General features: G+C 34.2%; 1 protein-coding gene across 2 annotated transcripts in view; it reads left to right on the top strand.

Annotated features, from left to right (window-relative positions):
- Positions 1-21,238, top strand: part of GLRA3 (glycine receptor alpha 3) — a 76,467-nt gene that overhangs the window by 11,462 nt on the left and 43,767 nt on the right. Inside the window, exons 2-3 of one of the 2 annotated variants that reach the window (XM_041479940.1) lie at positions 9,541-9,668; positions 14,951-15,018. In XM_041479940.1, coding sequence (XP_041335874.1) covers positions 9,541-9,668; positions 14,951-15,018 — 196 coding nt within the window. Of the gene's footprint in view, positions 1-9,540; positions 9,669-14,950; positions 15,019-21,238 lie in introns of those variants that run through there. The other variant, XM_041479941.1, reaches the window with a different exon arrangement.

Raw genomic sequence — 21,238 nt, 5'->3', positions numbered from 1 at the left:
GACTATAATATACTAGAATGATGATCATGACAGAGCAACTTAATCAGAAGACTTCAAATCACATTATTCTGCTTTTTGTCTCTTTATTAAGAAGAGCTGAAACATTCCACAGCAATACAAAGTTTTTCAAAACTATAGTCCATAATTTAAGTACTTTATGTTAGCATGTGTTAAACATGTGTTTACTTTACCAAGCTATTTTACTTCCATGACAAACATGACTGGAGGAAGACTGTAGAACTGGAGGAATTCTCAACTGTATTAATAAATGCCAAAAAAATATGGCACCTTAAAGGCATCAGGAACATGAAAAACTGCTTATAACCATTGCCGAAGCTACAGGAGCACTAAAATTTAATGTGAATTCTGTAGCTGAGACAGAAAAAATATTCAAATCTAAAAGAAAATATTTTTCTAATAGTTGCATTGAAATGCAATCCCCTATATATTTAATGTAGCTTTCATTTGTAGCCACTAAAATAATAAAAAATAAATATTTAGTGAACTTAAAATGGAAAGGTTTTTTCTTTTTTTTTTGTTGCACATAAGTATTGTTACTTGGCTGAAAATATGTCTTGATGCAACTCTACTTATCTCCATAGCTGTGAAAAATCAGTAGAAAATCTAAATTTTACACAAAATATTTCCAATTTTCTTGAGGGTTTTTCTTAGAAAATACCTTTTTAAAGTCTTGGTGATACAATGCTTCTGCTCCTCTTAGTTGATATGACACTCTGGCAAACATGAGTTAAGAATTCTGTGTTTGTTCTGATAAAATTATTATTATCTAAAACATTGCAGGATATGAAAATCTGCATTTTCCCTGCACAAGGAACTGTCAGTTTTATGACCTACAACGAGTAAAAGAGATTGCATCTTTAATTAGCAAGAAACACATTATTGTAAGTTTTAGCAGAAATACAAAGAAATGCATTTGCAATCTTAGTCTTTGTTAACACATTGCAAACTTAATTCTTTCTCTGTCATTTACTATCTTTGGCTTTATTATATGCCACCTTCTTCCACTATTCTTTCACCATAGGAAACTTTTTTTGTTCCTCAGAATGAAATTAATTTATTCACCAATAAGTCATTATTCAAATAGAGTTATTTTCATAACAGAATACAAAGGAGTTGGAAGAAAATTATCTCCTTGAATTAACCTTGAATGGTAGAAGGTAACGTTCTCTAATTCAGGCATCTAAACTAAGAGTTCAATTGCCCTGAGTTCACAATACAAATAATGTAAAGAGATTGTCTTCCAAGGATAATTCAGAGAAGGAGATGAATTTTGTATTTTGTTTTGTTTCTCTGAAGAAAGTATCTCTGTGTGAGCTAGAATGGAGCAGCAGTGACAGATTATTTAATATGTCACTTTCAGTACTTGATCCATGCAGCTGTGACCTCCTGACATAGCTCCTGGCTTTCCAGAATGGCCCTGGATTTTCATAAATAAATATTTCTGATGAAGGGCCTCCAATCAGAAAAGTCTTTTTGTCTTTTATTTTCTATGAAGCATTCTAATTTTCAATATAGAAATTGGTTTTAAATTTTATTGAAATTTTAAAAAAAATTCCTTAAAAAAATTTTATTCTCTCTTCTGATCTCCCACTCCACAACATTGCTAATCTTCAAGGTTTCAAAATTTAAAATTCTTTTTTGCAGTAAAACACAGTGACTTGTATCTCTTTTCTGACACAGCTATCTCAGTTAGTCAGTTTAAACACATCACACCTCAAAAGAATAGCTGTGCCATGCCACTTAACTGAACAAATGCATTTCAGTGGTAAACTGTGCAAAAATTTGGAAAAACCTTAGCCTTATCCCCAAAAAGCAAACAAATTAGTATTGTTTATGCTTTACACTAATGTATTATATTTTTTTGGTGTAAAATTGAAGGCAGTTTTTGTCTTTCTAAAAATAGCAGGGTTTATTTTTGTAAAAACAAGGAAAACACTCTAATTTGGATGGGTTTGAGGCCTTCAGTAATCATTCTTGTTATATTTCTTGTTTTTCATTTTAATCTGTCACATGCTGGAACATTCTACCCTCAAAAAGGTATTTTTGTTCAGTTTTAGGTACATCTTGACTAGTACATGCAAATTCTGCTTACTAATAACTCTGATCTTGTTAGTCCTTTACCTACTTAGTTAGTAGATCAGATAGTTAGAGACACAACCATTACAAAAAAAGCCATTTTTTGTACCATTACAAAAATGCTTCTGACTTCATCAAATTAAAAGCTTGCTTTCCCCATTAATTCTACCAAATGTATTTGATGAAGGTCTGTATTGCTCAGAAGAAGCTTTGAATGTTTTCTTCATATCACAAAATCTTATTGCTAAAGTTTTCAAAGTGCAAGGCACTGTCAGTTGCTCCAACACCACCAATTAGAGGATCATTTCCTTCCTAACGGACCTCTTTAATTACATGGTTACACCGAATATTTTTTGTTTTAAAATCTTTTTAATTCTATCACCATTGCTTACAGCTATGGAATCAAGGAGACTAGTTATGAGATTAATTCTCCTACCTATTGCTGGTGAAGCAGTGAATAAGTACCACTAGATTAATTTACTGAAATGCTTTTATGTAGCAATGTATGTGAGATGCAATGAAATACATATTGGCTGCAGTTTTTGCTTTCCTTCTAAGGGTGCAATTAATTTCTTTGAACTTCTCTGGGAAGCATTTTCATATGAAGTGCACTAAAAACATTCAAACATCAGCTGGAGAGAATGGACCACAAACACATCATCCAATTGCTCCAGGGGTTTGGCCACACTTGCTGTCTGAGAGAATAAGTTAAATAATGAAATGAAAGATCTACTGGACCATCACAACATGTGTAGTGGCACTGTAGTACGCATTGTAAAATGAAAAGCAAACCTTCTACCTCTCTGGATGACTAAAATGGATCGTGTTTGAGACAAAATTAGTAGTTTATGATCGGATGAAAAGAATCCCCAAAGACTGGTGTTGATGTAAGATTTTCAAGAAAAAGTGCATCAGTATTTTACGTATGGAAGCCAGAAATTTACCATATAATTCAAAGATAATTTGTATCAATTGTGCTCAAAAGTAAGTCTGTGAGAATCTGGAGACTACACACAGGCTAATTTGGATAAATTAGTGGATTCTCCTAAATTGGACTTGGAAACGTCTCTCTAGGAAGCTTCCAGTGGAAGGTATAATTACAGCACACCATAATCTTTCTTTATGTCTGTCACCTCCCTGTAGCAGCAACAAAACACGAAGACTCAGCAAATGGTGTAAGACGTAATTTCTTCCTTCTCTTTTGTCCATACTGTTCTTATTAAGCCTTTCTGGAGTGATACAATCTTTTTTATAGAAATGCTGGTGGTAGTCCATTACTTTATTTCTTCAATATTTTCAAACAAATATATATTTTTTAAGGCTGATGGCACACACTGAAAACAACTTTTTAATAACCCACATTGAAGATGAATGTTTAAATGAGGGAAATCAGTAAAAACCAGCACTTTCTGCAGTACAAAAATGATAAGTCTCAAAGGTAGGAGGCCTGAAACTACATTTGAAAATATGCCTTTTAAAATAAAGTTTGTATAAAGCACTTTCATATGTAAAGTTTCTTTTCCTTGTTTGTGCTTTGATAAAAATGTGCAGAAGGTTAGGATAGATAGACAAAACTTGCAGGTAGAACACAGTAGCTCTTCAGGAAAAACAAAAAAAAAAGACATGGGAAAGAAATCTGATTTTTTCAGCCTTAAATGTTTTAGAGAAGGAAACATTTGTGGGGATTGTACATGCCCTTTGAAGAGTGTTTTTTCCAATAATTTTATTTTGGAGGAAGAGAAGAGAAAGATGTTCTCTCACAAACATACCTACTTTAAATAGACATTCCAGGAGCACAGACTGATGACCCATGCTTTATCTTGGCAGCTAACTTGCCAGCTGAGAGATGAGACCCCCCATTTAAATTCTGTAGATTTTGATGCTCTAGCTGTATAGCTGTGTTAACTATATTTTGTTTCAGACTTCTATAGCAGCAAATATTTTAAAAACATAAAAGAATAAATAATTATGTAAACGTATTCTCAGCAGAGGATTAAAAAATAGCTGAATCCCATCACCTGTAATCACAGTCACCCATGTCACAGCATCCTAAGGCCTAGCTCCACCTTGAAACACACAGGGCTATCTATCTCTGCTCAAAGTGTTAAACTATTCCATAACTGAAGTGTTTCAGTGGTTGAAAATCTTTTAATTTTAATCTAAATTTATTCCTGGCAACTTCACATCCATTTGTTTTTATGGCAATGTTATAGCTTAGCTTACAATTCTTTATTCTTTGAAGGTGCATGTCATAGACAGAATATTTACCTCTCTTTTTTCTAGTTGTGGTCAACCTCTGATTCTTTAAGCTTCTAGTTTATGGGCAGCTCAAGTGCCCTTTCCATTCCAGAGCTCAATTTCCTACTGTGCAAGGAGCTGATGCTCATACAACTGCTTAGTAAGTCAAATACCCAGCTGTGAAAGGAATTGAGCAAGATGAGCCAACATTACAACATTACAGCTGCAACTTCCAAACCTCATTACAGCAACTGCAAGCCTGCAACCCAATCCCTGTGTAGAAGGACCCTGAGAAGACATCATTTCACACTTGGAACTATGCCCATTGCTTCCCTTCCTTAAGCTCCTCAAATCAATCAAGCGCCTTTTGACAGTCTGAAGATTTCTGCATGACACTTGTAATGTTTAATTTGAATTTAGCCTGCTTTTCTACATATCAGAACTCATTCCTTTTCACCAAGCTAGCTATATATGAAGAACAGTACCTTATATTTTATTAAATTCTTTCTTCCAGAAAGCTGTATTGTCTTAGTTGGTACAGTCTGATCTTCTAAGTTATTAAATTGTGTGTCTAAATTCCCATTTGAATTTGTCCAACTCTCATTGGTTTTTCTTCTGCCTTTATTCTTTAGGTAAATATCCAGCATTTTCTGCTGCCTTGAGATACTTATGCACTTCAATCAAGCTATTTGTTTCCATTCTTCTTTTTTGATAAACTCACAAGATTAAGCTCCTAAAGTCTCTTACTTGAAGCAAATTTCCCTAACTCTCAGGTCATGGTTTAGTGGCTTTGTTCAGTACCTTTCCAAATGCTTTAATGTCCTTTTAAAACTCAGACATGCAATTTGATTCAACATCCCAGAACTGGTCTCATTAATATCGTATAAAATAATAAGTGACCTTCATGCTTCTACTCTTTCAATCTTTCTGCACCACTGGACAACACAGTAGTGCAGTGAGAACTTCACCACAACAGTGCTGAGTTGTTTCAGGAATACTGAGTCCTTCTTCACTGCTTTCTCCAACTCTGCCCACGTTCACAGTTCATACCTCTCTTAATATCCTTCCTCTAATTGTTTTAAACTCTCCTACTTAAATGAGCTGACTCTGGGAAAGAGGTTGTTTTCTTCCACATCATCAGACTTTATGTCTCTGTCAATTCTTTTTGCATTTCTTAGTTTTAAACCATCAACTGCTTTGCATTTTCTTTCCAGATTGTAGATGACATTGCTGAACACCATTCTTACAAATAGCTTACTTTCTCAAATTTAGGATCTAGTAGCTGATCTAGAGAAGCTGCATCTTATCTGTGTTAGGCTGCTTCTTACTCTCTAACATTTATATTCCACTTGAAATATCTTCAGCTTGATGTAACAGTTTCTGATTCAAATATGACTTCTTTGTAGGTAAAGTACCTGTGATTTAGGAGTTTTCTATCTCAGTGATTGAAATTCCAACTTGACGGGCTTCAAGACATTGATGCAAAGCTCATCTGTTCTCAGTGAAAAAAAAAGGTTAATGGACAGAATAGACCAGAGACAGGAGTAATTATAGTCCTTGTGATTCTAATTTTCTTATCTTGTCTGGTGTTGTGTGACAGCTTATTTGAAACAACTAAGTTTTGATGGTGTAAATTTGTCTGGTCACAATTTTTTAATGTATCTTTTGATATTTTCAATTTTTTTCTTGATTCTTGTCCACAACTTCAGTTATGAAATTTCTCTTCAATTGTTTTTGAAGGCTTAATTTACATTTTAAAGATGTTCAGGATACATCCAGGAAATTGAAGTCAAGTACTGTTCTATGTCTGAAATTGGAAAATAGTGAAAATCCTTATAGCTGATAATAATATTTGCCAATAGCTTACAGGAACAACTCAGAATCACTACCAGGGAGAGCGTTCTTGTTGGTAACTTTTCCTCATAAAATATGAACAGACCAGAAGACTGTCAGGTGGTAACCTCTCTCCAATAAAAGACTTCAGCAATGAGAAGCTTCTACCTCTGAAAAAGTGTACAGCTTTCTTTCTCAGTAATTTAAAGTCACATAATGACTTTATGTTCAACACAAATCCATTGTACCTTGTTGATATTAAAATTCTTGCTGATATTAAACTCCTGTAATTCTGCCTATTAGAAAATGCATGCACAAATTCTTTAAAGAACTGTGACAGGTCAGAATGAATTCCCTCTGGAGGCACGCAAAGCCATTCCTGGACTTATGCAATGGTTATGTATCGAGGACAAAGCTACGTGTGTTATTAGCACTAAAAAGAGCTCAATTCTTAGCTCATGGAAGGAGTATACCCTCCTCTAACCCCTTAGCTAGAGGCCTAGCTTTCAGAGGCAGGGTGCAATAAAACTGAAGAGCCCTTACCACGCAAAGTAAGTTTTTGTATTAATCTGGAAACAGAAAAACACTTCCTAAAATCCAGGGTTTTACTCGGGTTTTACTATATTATCGAGTCTAGCTCCTTTTTAACTAGTATTCCACATGTCAGCTTTGACTGATGAAAGTTTTATTTGTCCACCAGTGTTCTTGAAATACATATTTTCAATAAAAGTTAAATCAAAAGGGCATAATTCTGCCGAACTCAAACAGCTTTTTCTCATTACACCCCAAGCTTAGTAAAAAGGAAAACATTCCTTGAAGAAATATTTAGTTACAAATTACAACTGACTTTTGAGATAAAACTTGTTTATACAAAAGGTATTAATTATGCTGAATGTATTCTTTTCATAAGCAGGCATTAAATTATTCAAGATACTCTGAGACTTAAAATTGACTAATGAAAGCAAATATTAATGATGCCATCATATGAAAAGGTAAATGTCGCTTTGAGAAAATCCATAGTCACAGCAATTACTATTTTTCCCAGTTAGCATTAGTTACCCTAATTTGAAATTACTTTATTCCATGGCAAAGCAAGAGCTACAAGTACAACAAAGAAAGATTTGCAAAAATTTCAGTGAAGTAAAAAAAGAGCAAAGAAACAAATTATTCCTTTCCAGTAAATTATATTCAAGCAAACAATGGGCCTTTCTATACTTGAGTTCTGGATAATTTATGTATATTAAGAATAAAAATATAGGATTGTTTATCCATAGTATAGAAATGTCATATACCTAAAGAACAGAAATATAAATTCCTTACAGAAGACTACTAGAAAGAAATCTAAGTTTTTAAGTCTATATACTAAGTGTATACACACAGTAACTTGCTTCTCCTGCCTTCCAAGTAGATAATACCCAACAAAGGGTAATCTGAGTCTTCTATTTTATTTGCTTTATAGACATTAGTGATGTTTTACAGAAACAGTAATCACTATAAGTTTTAATAATGTGATGAATCAGATCCATTCAGAATGATAATGAAAATTATGTCAATAGGATAATTTCAAATGAACTATAAAAAGAATATGTTGAATACTTACTTTCTCAGAAATGGAAATACATTCTGCAGCTACAGAAAGAAATAAAGAACTAGGTTAGCTTTTGAAAGAGAGTAAAGAAATATTTTTTACTGAAAGAGATACCAAAATATTCAAAACAATTTAGAAATATCCAACAATTTAACAATTTTTGAACAACTTACGAATACACAAATCAACATACCAAGAATAGAATAAACACTTGCTAAGCAAATAAGCTTAAAGATAAAATTAACTTTCTGATTTAATATTACAACTGAAAGATTTAATTTCCATTTTTAATTAAAATATGAGCAAATCATCACATTCTAGAGGCTTCTATTTTCATATTGTATGTGTGCCCACGTTTGTAACTCTCAAGGACTAATATGAAATCTTTTTTTTATTTAAGATAATAAATCCAAATTTCAAAACTGAAGACAAAAATTTTAGCAGACCTAAATGGAAATTTCTATAAAACTGTAACTTTTAACTTCCAGAATAAGAATCTTGGAAAGAAAAGAATCTTGGAAAGAAAGACTCAGTCTGCCTTCCCCATGGCCTCTGCATACATAAATACCTGTATGGAATTTTTCCAATTTGATATTCCATCCATTGTAAAGAAGCAAAATTTAGCATAGGTTTTTTATGAGTCAGAACATTCCTAAAGACTTTACAATATTCCCCTTGTTTACATCTAAACAAAAACATATTTAAGTAGTTCTAAAAGAGTGAATTGATATGGAGACAATGAATTGGGTAAGTAAAAGATTTAAGTCCTTCTGTAATGGATTTTTGACTTGAATTCAGCACAAACATGCAAAGCTCTTTATCTTTTTTGAGACTTCAAGAGCCACAAATGGTTTCAATTGCACTGTGTATCACAATAGTACCCAAAATTTATTTATTTTCTGACTGTTTTATTTTTCCAATGTGTTAGACAGCACTCAAGCAAGAGCTGTTCCACAAAACAAAGACTTTTCGTTTGGGTCCCATGGCTGATCACAGTGCCACTACTCTGCTCTCTTAGCACGTGCAGAACACACTTTAAAATGTCAGTGGGAGTTTTGCATGCATATGAAGAGGAAGCTGTAGGAGATGGCATTTGTCTTGTGGCTCTGAGAAGAAAAGTTTGCCCTAAAATAGTTTCTTCAGTAAGCAATTAGGGTTTTGGTTGGTTTTTTTTTGGTTTTTTTTTTACTCACTGTAACAGTCACTTTTGTTTTAACAGAAAATGAAACTCTATGACAATTATAAATACCACCTTCCAAGAGACTGATCTGTTTTATTATGGTTACCTATCAACATAAAACAAAAATTGGTGATAGTAGTACTATTTTAATCAAGTCCTTAGTACTTTTTTTTTTTTTCTTCTGATCCAGGCTTCTCTCACAGCACTCCCAGTTAAAATAGATCAGTCTCAGAATAGACTCCAAAATATGATATTCCACATTCACAGCTACTTCTGTAGATGACATTATTTAACTCTGTGATAATGATATTGATGAGTGCTGACTGAAAGTGTTATTAATCTTCAGAAGTTCTGAGGAGGAAGCAACCTATAACTGTGTAGCATAGCAGAATAAAATTTATATATTAAATGACATAGAAAGAACTTTCTGTTTCAATTTCTTTACTACTACTATTTTTGAAGCATTAACTAGCTTGAAAGACTGTCTTAGCTTTCCTGTTTTCCTGTTCCTACAAAAATGAGCTGTGATTGATTAAATAAAATCAAAGATTTGCTAACAAAATTTCTAACAAATTTTTGTTTGTTTGTTTTTCCTTGCTGTTAGCTTGGTAGCCACAAAGGAAACAGACAGCGCAAGATCTCGTAGCATGCCAATGTCGCCATCCGATTTCCTGGATAAGCTAATGGGCAGGATGTCAGGCTATGATGCGAGGATCAGACCAAATTTCAAAGGTAATTTCATAACTAAACTTTCAGGCTTTCAGTCTGTCAGTATTACTGCTCACAAAAATGAAATTTCTTAAACAAATATGAAAACTAACGGGTACCTTCACTGAAAAAAAAAAAAAAAAAGAGAAAGGTGCCTTCTTTTGCCTTTCTTTGGTATGTGTGGCAGTTCATTTCAGTAGCAATACACTCTACACCTGCCACTTTCACAGCTGCCCAATTGCAGGCCTTTCATAAATATACCTTATTCTTAGATTTGAGTTGTCTGATATGATTTGTTAGCTTCTTTCCTTTCCTGAAATGCTTACTGATGGATTCAGATTCCCACCTTGGATTGCCATAGCATGAATCATTACGGAAACCAAGCTCTGTGAAAGATTGGCCAAATCTTCATATCTGTTTGGTTCTAATGAGTGTGTTAATGACATTGACAATCAAACTCAAGACAGCTTCTCTTAGCTACCAATTCTACCACCAAATTATATTCCTCCTTCCTGGCCCCCATTTGTGCCTCGAAATGACAAAAGGACCATCCTTCCTCTTGTTCTTTTCCCCGTTCCCAGTTCTCCAATGAAATTGTAAATTCTCAATGCATGGAATTTTGTCTTTTATGCACTTATCACAAAGGAGATTCAATTAAAACAAAGCAGATTCAAAGGCTGAAACAGTTTGCAAATGGAATGACTACATCTGAGGGTCTTAGCATATTATCCACATTCAGGCACATTAGAGTATTTAATGAAGGATTACAAAAACCATATTTTTATATGAATATGCAAAATATCATACAGACAAAGGCCATCCATTCTAGTCTGGGCAATCGGGGTAAATTTGACTACTCTTCTTTCTGAAAAAAAGGAGATCCAATGTTATAGTGGAACCATATTTAACTATATTACCGAATTTTTAAATAAGGTATCAGTCTTTAAATTACCCAGAATATAAGTTAAGTTTTGAAATAACAAACCTATTGTGATTAAAAATTATATTATTCTTACTTTGCCTTAGTTGCTTTGTCCTATGCCTATCTTCTTGAGTCCAAGAGATTCTCTTAGCTCTAACATTTCACATAAGCCTCATATAAACCTTTACTCCATGCTTACTATAAAAAATTTCCTTCAAGCTGGCAGTGCTTTCTCCTCTAAGTCATCTGTCACTGCCTTTCCATCTTAATTCTTATTCAGCAAGAAATGTTATAATTTTTTGACATCTCCAAGTTCCAGAAACTTAAGTGGTTTTGACTCTAAAGCCACTGCCATGTGCTGGTTTTACCAGAATTTGCTCAGTCTGATTCATAAGGACCATGTAAGAGATTTGTCAGATTACTTCCTCATCAGCAAACCATAAACAGTTGGTTGTGTATATATAAACTTGTTACCCAGGATTTACTGCAGCTGGAAATGCTTTGCTCTTTTTTAAGTTAGTGGTGCTGATATTTCTCAGGAAATTATAAAGGTGCACTGGAATTTTAAACACATCTCTGTATAATTTGGGGATTGAATTTCATAGTTTGTCATGGACAGCATCCAATCACAATCTTCTGATGGGGCAACAGTGAAGAATTGACAGATGGTTTAGAGATTATGAAATTAAATGCAGTACTTCTTGAAAGTGAAATTCAAAGGATTTAGATCTTTGTTTTGTAACTGTTGAAACTTAAAGAGACAAAACCTAATTTGACGTTGTTCCTTTTCAAAAAGTGCACATTCTAAATCTTCTGGACAGCTATGCAGTTTGAACAGATCTGTCCAGAATGATTCAGACCTACCACTAAGAATAAGTATCTCCTTAAGTGACTTTGCCACTTTTTGGTTAGTTTTATTACTCCTACAAGAAGTGCTGGCGTTTAATGCCTTTTTGAGGTTTTAAACTGGTGATATCTTAAAAGAAAGAGGGTAAGTACTAATAAGATAACTCACACATTAATTTTATATCATTTTTTGTTCCAGTAAGGTTCCTATGCAGACAAGATTTTTAATTACCGATTTTATTCATAATTAATCTTGGTCAAGAAGACAAAAATATATATTTTGTTGTTGTGGTCTGCTTTTGGATATGAAATACTGCATATAAGTTCTTGTTCAAAAAATATGATAGAGATGTGGTGTTTATTCAGCTATGGAATACATCAGGAAATTGAGAATCATTGTAAAAGCTTTGTTCCAGTTGCAATTTCTTTTTTTTTTTTTTTTTTTTTTTTTGGTTAATGTTACATACCCAGTGTTACAAATCTATAGTAGAGTGCTTCTCTTACTCAGTATCCACATTGCAGATGATAACCATTCCTGCAAGTATGGAAAAATACTTCATTGCCTTTTAAATTTGAACACAATTATGTAACCTAAATGTAAAAATTTTAAATATTAAAGTAAAAATTTGGGCATTTATATAGGAAAATGCAAAATATTATTTGCCCTGCTATTGGCAAAAATTTTTCAGCAATCATTAGTTTAGAAGCTTTGAAAGGCAGGATTTAATTGAAAAAAAAAATTAGTTACATATGCTCTCTTGATCCAGTCTGGAAGTTGTTTGTATTTTTGACTTTTTCATTATTTTCTAGCAATAAAACCTTTGTTTTTTGAACGAAGAGTAAATAAAAAATAATAAAATAGAATAAAAAATAATAAAAAGAATAAAAAGAATACTTTTGTTTGCTTTAAATTTGCTGATTATTTTACTGATTTTATTGCTATGTGACATACTAAGAAGTATTACCTCTTTTTGATCTTTACAAATTTGTGTATTTGCAGATTACTGCCTACTGTGTACCTTTTCCGGTGTTTTCTACTTAAGCTGGTTTTGTGTGGCAGCTTTTCATAGAATTTTTGATCCTTTTTGACTTTTTGACATCTTTCTCCCTAATATATTAATTCATATAATGTATTTATATATAATATTAATCTGTATCTATTTTTTTATAAAATTTCTCATTATTTCTACCAGTTTGGATGGTGCAGAGGTAAGGTTTGCAGGGATAAAGTTCATTTTCCTGTCCCCCACCATCATACCTGAAATCTGGGGTTTTTTTTTTATTCAAGTTATACTTGCAGAACATGGTACACATTTCCACTGATTACAAAATTGACACAGGTGACAGCTGACTCACAGTGAATTGCATTTCCACAATTCTGCAAAGATTTTTGTAATGTCTGGATTTATATCACCTCAGCCGGTCAGTTTGTTCCTGTTCACTTGGTCTGAAATACCTTCTACAGTCTTCACACAAAACTCCAGCAGAATGGCTCTAGTATTTGACACAGCCAGCAACTGGAGACAAATGCTGCTACAAAGACTTCATTTGGCTTTTCTGCTCTGACCTTTTTCACTTCCATGGATACTTTTATACCTTAATCATCTTCTTTCAGCTTTCACATCTTGGCAGGATTCTATTTTTAATGCCTTGTAGATAGCAATCATTGTTAGCTTTTCTTTCTCTAGTGAGTTTTAGCTCTATTTCTTTTCTACCTCTATTTAATCTATGTTCAACTTGCCTGAATTCCTGTGTTGGACTATGACTTCCAGCTTTTACAGCTTCTCATTCGTGATTCTTTGTGACCGTATTCTGGGAAGTTCATTTTTGCTCTCAGCGCAGTGCCTTTGAGTTAACTCTAAAGCATTTGGAGGCTACTTTTAGCTTCTACTTTTGTGCCCCTTTTAACTAGCTATTAACTATTTTATTGTAATTTGAAATTAGGCATCAGCACTGTAGTGATTTAGAGCTTTTTCTTAATATAAGCAACTATGTTGATAAAGCAAACGTATTTTAAAGTATAGTACTATTTTAAACAAGATAGCATCACATCAAATTTGACAGGATGACAGGTACTAAAACATGGAAGTGTTTGAAAGAAAAGCTGCTTTGCAAACACATAACCAATATGGGCAAGAAGTACAATTTTCTCCCTGTCAGTTGCCTTCATTCATGGTCCCTGCTTTTCCTTTTTCCCTTGATTCTTTTCAGGCCTTGAGCATGTAAAGCTTTTACTGAATTCTCAGAAGTACTGGATATAGTCAACAACTCTACATAATTTACTACCAAAGTGATTGCAAGTGCCACCTCCTTACCTGAGAATTCTGCTCCATAGGTGTAGTCTTGTGTATTGCAAAGACTGAAGTATGTGTAGAAGTGTTTTGCTGGAAGGGTTGTACAGGACTTAAAAACTATTTTTGCTGTCAGGAAAGAAAGCTGGATGTTCCAAGTTCTGTCCTATTGGGAAAATTTTTAATGGACACTCTGATTCTTCAAGTATTTAATGTCAAATTTATTGGTCATGTTAGATTTCGCTAGTTGCAATCCACCAGTAGTGGCAGAGGAGTTTCTTTCTTCAGTGGTACTAAAAAAGAGATATTGCAAAAAGGTTTATAAGACCAGTCTTCATTTTCCAGATACAGATCTCTTATTGTTAGACTGCTTACAACTACAAAAAGAATCCAAGTTCTCCAATGCTGAAGTCTTTTATTGATATAGGAATACTGAGTTGTAGGAAGGTAACAAAAAAAACTGGAGCTGGAAAAACCTTGTTTCTATTGGACACAGACTGAAATTGATAAGGAATAATGGAAAAATCAGCATGCTTTTCCACAATGACATTTTTAAAGTGACTTCTGGAAAATAATTTAAACCCTTTTCCATGAAGAGGCAATTCCTTATCACAATGACTGCTCTACCACTATTGATTCTTCAAAATGCAAGATAAGACAAAACAACAGTTGACTGAAGGCCCATGGTAACAAAGAATTCAGTTATAAATGGACTCAAACATTTAGGAGAATTTAGAAGAAATGGGAATAGAATCTAAATTACTTTCTTGTAAGCAGTAGAGATAAGAGCAGCAATAATGCATTTCTTTTCCCAGTGATGACAGATAAAACTGAAGGTAGAAGCTGCCTTGAGTGAAGAAAGTCACTTTCCCCCCTAATTGTTATGAGAAGTGACATGCATTCTCACTGAAATACACATCAAATATTTTTACTATCTATTGCAAATGGGATGGGTTTTTTTTTAAATTTTTTGTATAGAAGCATGTGAGCAGGTTTATACTGAACTTTGTTTCTGTGGGTTTTTTAAATTGCTAAACGTGGTCAGATAAGTAGTGTACCTTTGAGAAGAATCAAAAGAAAATTATTAGAAACCACTCAATTTAATTGTGCATTAAATTAGTTGTGAATGTAGCATTATTTCTTCCAAAGTCAGTAAATATAGCTTATAATGGTTTATACTGAATAATCAATCAATAAGCAATAATTCTGGAACAGGGACTGGTGGGTTTCTTTTTTCTCTTTTGCAGGTCCTCCAGTTAATGTCACATGCAACATATTTATAAACAGCTTTGGATCCATTGCAGAGACAACCATGGTAAGATACTTTAACTCAGTCAATGTTTGAAGTTCAAATGAAATACATTCCATGAGCTCTAAAGCTAGCTAGGGCTTCTCTTCACCAGGAACTCAGTGAAGAAGAAAATCACCTTCTGAGAATGGAAAGTGAGAATTCCTAATTTGGCAATTGATTTTTTTTCCCTAACAAAAGATTTCATCATTATACCATCACACACAAGTAAAAGTAAAGCCAAGGCTAGAAGTTTGGGGTTTTTTAATTATTTCTGCCTTTTATTTGACAGTTGCAATGAAATAATTATTACATAGATATTAGTTTCAATGATGTTCCACCTTCCTAATCTCAAAAGTGCTAATTCATTAAGCAACTTTGTTAATAATATTTTTTTAATTTCCTCATATACAGTGTATACTGAGATGTATACTTTGTTTTAAAAGTCCTTCTTCCATATTGCACTGAAATAATAGAAATTACTAAAACTTTGAACTGGTATATAAAATTTGGAATAAAAAGAAGTTGGTTGCATGCTTACGTACACACACTTAAAATTTGTCTACTAAAGAAAGACAGACAATACAGTACAAAAAGATGAGATTTTAACAAAATAAGGAGAAGTCAGACTGTAAAGGTAGAAAAACTAGATATTGAACTGTAAATTGACAAGGACCTCCCAGGATAATCTCACTAAAAGGTAGACATATGCTAGTAACTTGGAGTACAGATGTAATCACTGAGATTTAGTGTGGGAAGATACTGGCATTCCTTCTCTCTACAAGCGTTTCACATTTGTTTGAAGTTAAAAATACCTCTTTGAAAACAGTTGCATAGTAATTTTGGGGCAGAGCGGGTTAAAATATCAAGATGACAGAACTGTGGGACTTTGTAACATCCAAATATATTAAATACTCTGAAATCCCAACAATTTTAGGAGGCAGGATATGTACTTGGAATGACAGAACTGAATTGATATAGCAAAAAAGAAAAAAAAAAAAACCCAAACAAACAAAAACCTACAAAAAAACCCGTAACATAACCAAGGACCTATAGTTAGGAAAATAAAAAGAAAAATTCATATAGTGAAATATTTATGCCCCCTATCTTCAAGTAGTATTAACAACTGCCTGTTCTTTACCTACCTTGGAACATAGTAATAGATGTTACTGAGAGAAGTAGATTTTTTTTTTTTTCAGATAGAAAATCACTTTAATTTGTATTTGAGGGCCTTTCCAGATTGCAAATCCCAAACAGATTGACAGGGCATCTAGAGAGATTTATTCAGGTTCAATCAGAGGATTAAGCAATACCCACATGATTAGAATAGTGTTCCACAGCTACTTTCTAATGTCTGGATGAGTGAATCTGGTCCAAAAGAGGAGACAGAGCACAAGGTCAGTAAAGTTCAAAGACCTAGCCACTCGATTGATATGTAAAGAAGTTATACAAAACTGAAGTTACTAACACACAAAAATTGTCCTGAGTTTGGGAAGATGATGACCAAGTTCACATCTCAAGTGGATTTTCTCTCCAAAACCAGATAATTATAAACATTTCCCTTCAGAGCAACTCAGTTAAGCTAGTACAATATTTCTATTTTATAATCAAACTACATTCTGCTCTGTGTTACCTCAAAAACAAATTGAAACAGTCAAGGTAGACAATGACCTGGTCTGTAACAAATAGTTCCAGGTAATGTAATATGTTACAGAAAATACCAAACCTGGTCAGAACCACAAGGTTTTTCATTCTCTTATTTTCATGTATTCAAAAACTGGATATTTAAGCACGACCTTGACCTTCGTGATGCTTGTGTTTTGTTTATAATGTATTCACTGACATAGCTCAAAACAAACTTCAGCTTATTCTCAGCAGCAGATGCTCTCTCAGAGACTCAAATCTTTATTTACAGAAGAGCAAATTCTTTTTTCAAATAGGACTTTCAATTGTGTGGTTTATTAGGTTTTCTTCTCCCTAACACTGATGGTGAACTTCTAAAAGACCTGAAAATCTTTCTACCTTTAAATGACAATGAAAACAATCTTGCATTATTTCACAAACTGAATTTTCAACCATGGTTAATTCACTGCAGTTCAGTATGTCTTCAATTTTCACTATTTTATCAATTGAATTTACTGCATTTCTTAAAATACAGGTACCTATGTCTTAACTCATTTGAACAAAAATACTCAAAAAGAACTTTTAAATTCTTGATAAATGCCTCTTTTTCCAAACTGCAAACAGAACCGGTTAAGTAAGCAACAAGTGCAAAATAAAAACTGGCCACTGATACCTTGTATTTAAAAGTAGCAGCTGATAATGGGACACATAAAGCTGCATACCAGCTTTAAAGGAGTCCGAACTCATCCAGCCCTGTCCTCCGCTGTCGCTGCAATTGCCCCTGGCAGTGTCCTTCTCTGTCCGGGTTTCTTCCTGATGTCCAAAATCTTTGAGCTCCCTCTGCTGCCTCGGCTGTGCACAACAGAGGAAACAGGCAGAAAAACAAGGGGTTAAAAAAGCCAGCGTGGCTTGCAAAGGAGCCCGGCGCCAACTGCGCCCTGCTGGGCTGGACAGCTCTCAGTAAGGGCCAGGAGCGCGACGGTGCGCAGAGCCAAGGGCAGTGTGCGCCTCTCGGGAAAGCACGCTCCCTTTAACTCACCTACACCTGCTCTAGCAGCGCCGGAGAGGCAGGCAGACCGAAAAAGTAGCATCATTTGGCTTACAGCTTGTCAACTCTGTAAACTGGTCCTTCCTTCCTTCCGTCCTTCCTTCCTTCCTCCCTTCCTCCCTTCCTCCCTTCCTCCCTTCCTCCCTCCCTCCTTCCTTTCCTTCCTTTCTTCCTAGGTGATTTTAAGTGATCATATAAGCAGTTTCATTTATGCCATGTATGCTCTGAGGAGGCAGGCAAAAAAGTAAACTACATAATTGAAAGCTCCCTTAAACAAACTTTTATAATTGGCACCACTTAGGATCCAGCCTCACCAATTTTTCTGTTATCAAGCTCAATGGTAGCACTATATCTGTGCATGTCTCACTGTTCACAAAGATATTCACAAAGTAAGAATTTCACACGCATCCTCTTGACAAGAAAAACTCCTATTGCTTCACACATATAAAAGAAAACCTAGGACCAGTGCTTCATATTTTACATGTTGCTGTTATTCCAGGCTTTTTACACAGAAGAATGTAGAAATCTGGAAGAATAAAAGATTAAAAAATTGCGAAAATCCAGACTAAAATTACTATTTCAATATCATAAAATTAACATAATATATTTAATGCAAATTAACATGTGAAGTTTTTCATTTGAGATAAATAGCAAAAACTTAAGCACACATAATATTAAAAATCCGACAAATCGGTTGGATTGCTTGGTCACATAAATTAAATATATATTGGCAATAGAGGAACTATATCCTACAGGAAAGCAAATACTTTTCTTACTAGTGCAGTGGAACTTAAATTTCAGCTTTTATCATAATACCCTGAAATTCTTTAGAGAGTTTTTGTAGCTCAGGTTGCACACAGCTTGTATTCACACTGTGTCTCCCAAAGCTAATAGATTTTGTGATCATTAAGAGCAGCGTCATATATATTGTTGGCAATTACCAAAAAGTAAGAGATTATTCAGTCACACAAGTTCATAATAATATCAGTGCCAACATTTTCTAGTGCAAATGTTCAGAGTCAGAATACTGAATATGCAAAACAATTAGTCTATTGGGTACCTAGTAGGCCATACCAAAATGTCTGCTTTTGTTCTAGGAAATGTGACTGATAAACTTGCTCAAGGTTTTCTGAGTTTTAAAGGTCAGATGCAACACTGACCTTAATGCAGATTTACAGCAATTTTTACTCAGTGTGTGTTAATATGCTTAGCATAATGCATGTGCTCAAAGTGCATTGAAGGGAATGCTCACAGAGAGATGTGATGGCAAATAACAACAGTGCAGACAATTAACGCTGAATTAATTAATTTAATTTTAATCTAACACTCTTAATTAATCTCAATTAACAATTGAAAACCATATGTCTCTTATTTGGCCTTAACGTGTTTTTGCTCAGGAGTATTTCTTGATTCAGTCTGAAAAGAGTTCAATGTTGATAGGAAGCACGTTATAGATGTTTCTGTACTCCCTCCACTAATGAGATTATCTTGCACTTACAAATAAAATGTGCTTTTAAATAATATCAACCCATTTTTAAGCCACCATAATTACTGTCCTTTCATCAGCCACAGCTCTTTAATTTCTTTAGCTTCATCTTTCTTCAATAAAAATTTCTGATTTTGTTCTATTGTACCTATTCTAGGTTGTCTTTCAGTAGATTGCTTGGAAGAAGTGTTCCCTTGTACACATTACAAACCTCAATGCTAAAGAGTTTCATCAAGAATTTTTCTTCAAATCATTTAGGCTGGTGTCTCAAATACAAGGAAATAGATGCCTTTCTTTACTGAAAATACACTGAAAAATCTGTCCAGTATATATAGCAATGTGTTAATACCGAAGTGTGAGGAAGAAACATCTATGCTTTATATCTCAGATGAGTGAAAGTGAAGCCTTGCAATAATGGCCACTTTACAGTTTCAGAATTTTAAAAAAAAAGTCCCTCTGACAATCAACTCCCTTCTATCAAGACACAGAAAAAATTATTGTTCTTGTGCAAGTTTGGGCATCAGATTATATAACATCCTTTATTTTTCATGCACTGGCCTCTGCCACCCTGATCCTGGGTTACAGAGTCAGGAGCAGACAGAGGTTTAACAAATTCTAGTGGGTCTACAGCTGTCCAGTTTGTTACGTGTCCAGAGTAATCCAAGCAAATCCAGTTGCTGAACCTGCATTCCAAGCAGAGATATCATATCACCCTCCTGAGACACAGGATCTATTCCATATTATAAGGAAACTCTATAGGATGCAGCCAAAGTTTGTTTGGAAAAACACGTCAGTACATATACAAGATACAAATTAACAAACAAATAGCTTTTTTTTTTTTTTTTTTTTTTTCAAATTAAAAAAGGAATTCCTGTACCCATTGGTTTTTCAAGCAGAAATGGAAAGCATTTTTATGTACACTTCTGCTCTGGAACTTTTAGTTTAGGATAACTTTTCAGACGGGAATCTTGAAATTCCCTGGAAATTGTGGTGGAAGATATCACATAAAACACTGGCTGGCTTTACAACAGCATAACAAAGTGGAGAGGGACAAGAAAATACAAGGCAAAGGTAGCACAACCATGTTCCAGATGTCTCATCGAATTTCAAGGTGTGACATGGCGTTGCATTGCAGCAGTGGATCAAGGGTGATGTGTTGTATTGCACATCACTAACAGGTGTTGAGGATGTGTTTTCAGAGGCACTGGTTAGGAATGAGTTCAGTTTGAAACTGTGCATAGAAACATGAGAGTTAAGTATCTGATTTGCTGATATACACAGAAAATCTATACTACTACCAAATGTATACAATACCTGAAGCTTTGACTTTCTGGTCCTGGAAGAAATGTCAAATCATGTATACAGCTATCTATACCAGCTTCAGGTATAAATATGTTCTGAAAACATTTTATAACCCATTAGTCAGAGACTGTTTCTTCGGTCTAGGGAAATGGTAGCAGTCATAGACTTGCTGCCTGTGCACTGGGTCACATGTTTTTTAATTCTTGTTTACATTAGTGGAAACCTAGCTTCAAATATTTTTTACCTCATTTGAAGAAAAGGCTGGATCCAGACCTACAGTTGCCTTACTACTCTAAGCTAGAAGTAATTGTTCTGGTTTATCTAAAATAGATAAATATTTACCAGTACAGGAGTTATAATCAGCTCACCAGACATACAAATGTATCCTTCTTTCTGGTGCATTTTAACAAGTATTCCTAAAGAATTTGCAAAACACTTTATAATACAGAAAGCTGAACAGCTCAGTTTATAGACACAAAGCTTTCTACTTCCCCATAGCACTTACTGCAATCATTAGCTACAGAAGACCTGAAGTGACCTCCTTCATCATCAGCTCAAGCCCTTGCTACTGCATACAGTGCTGCTTTAAATAGTACTCATCACCTGTTCTAATGCTTCCTAAAACCAAAATGGTTTCTTTACAAACTTATCAAAGTTCTTCCAGAATCTTTATCTTCTCATTCCAAGGGAGACTTAGCCTTTAGTTAAATTTTTATATCCTTTGTTTACCTAAAGTGATCTAATCTTCTAGCAAAGCTGGGAAACAGGTCACATCACTTATTTCCCCT

Source organism: Pyrgilauda ruficollis, unplaced genomic scaffold (assembly GCF_017590135.1).
Source record: "Pyrgilauda ruficollis isolate IOZ18807 unplaced genomic scaffold, ASM1759013v1 scaffold5, whole genome shotgun sequence".
In the NCBI taxonomy this organism is placed as follows: domain Eukaryota; kingdom Metazoa; phylum Chordata; class Aves; order Passeriformes; family Passeridae; genus Pyrgilauda; species Pyrgilauda ruficollis.
The sequence above is the reverse complement of the archived record's forward strand: the minus strand, read 5'-3'. Positions and strand labels throughout refer to the sequence as shown.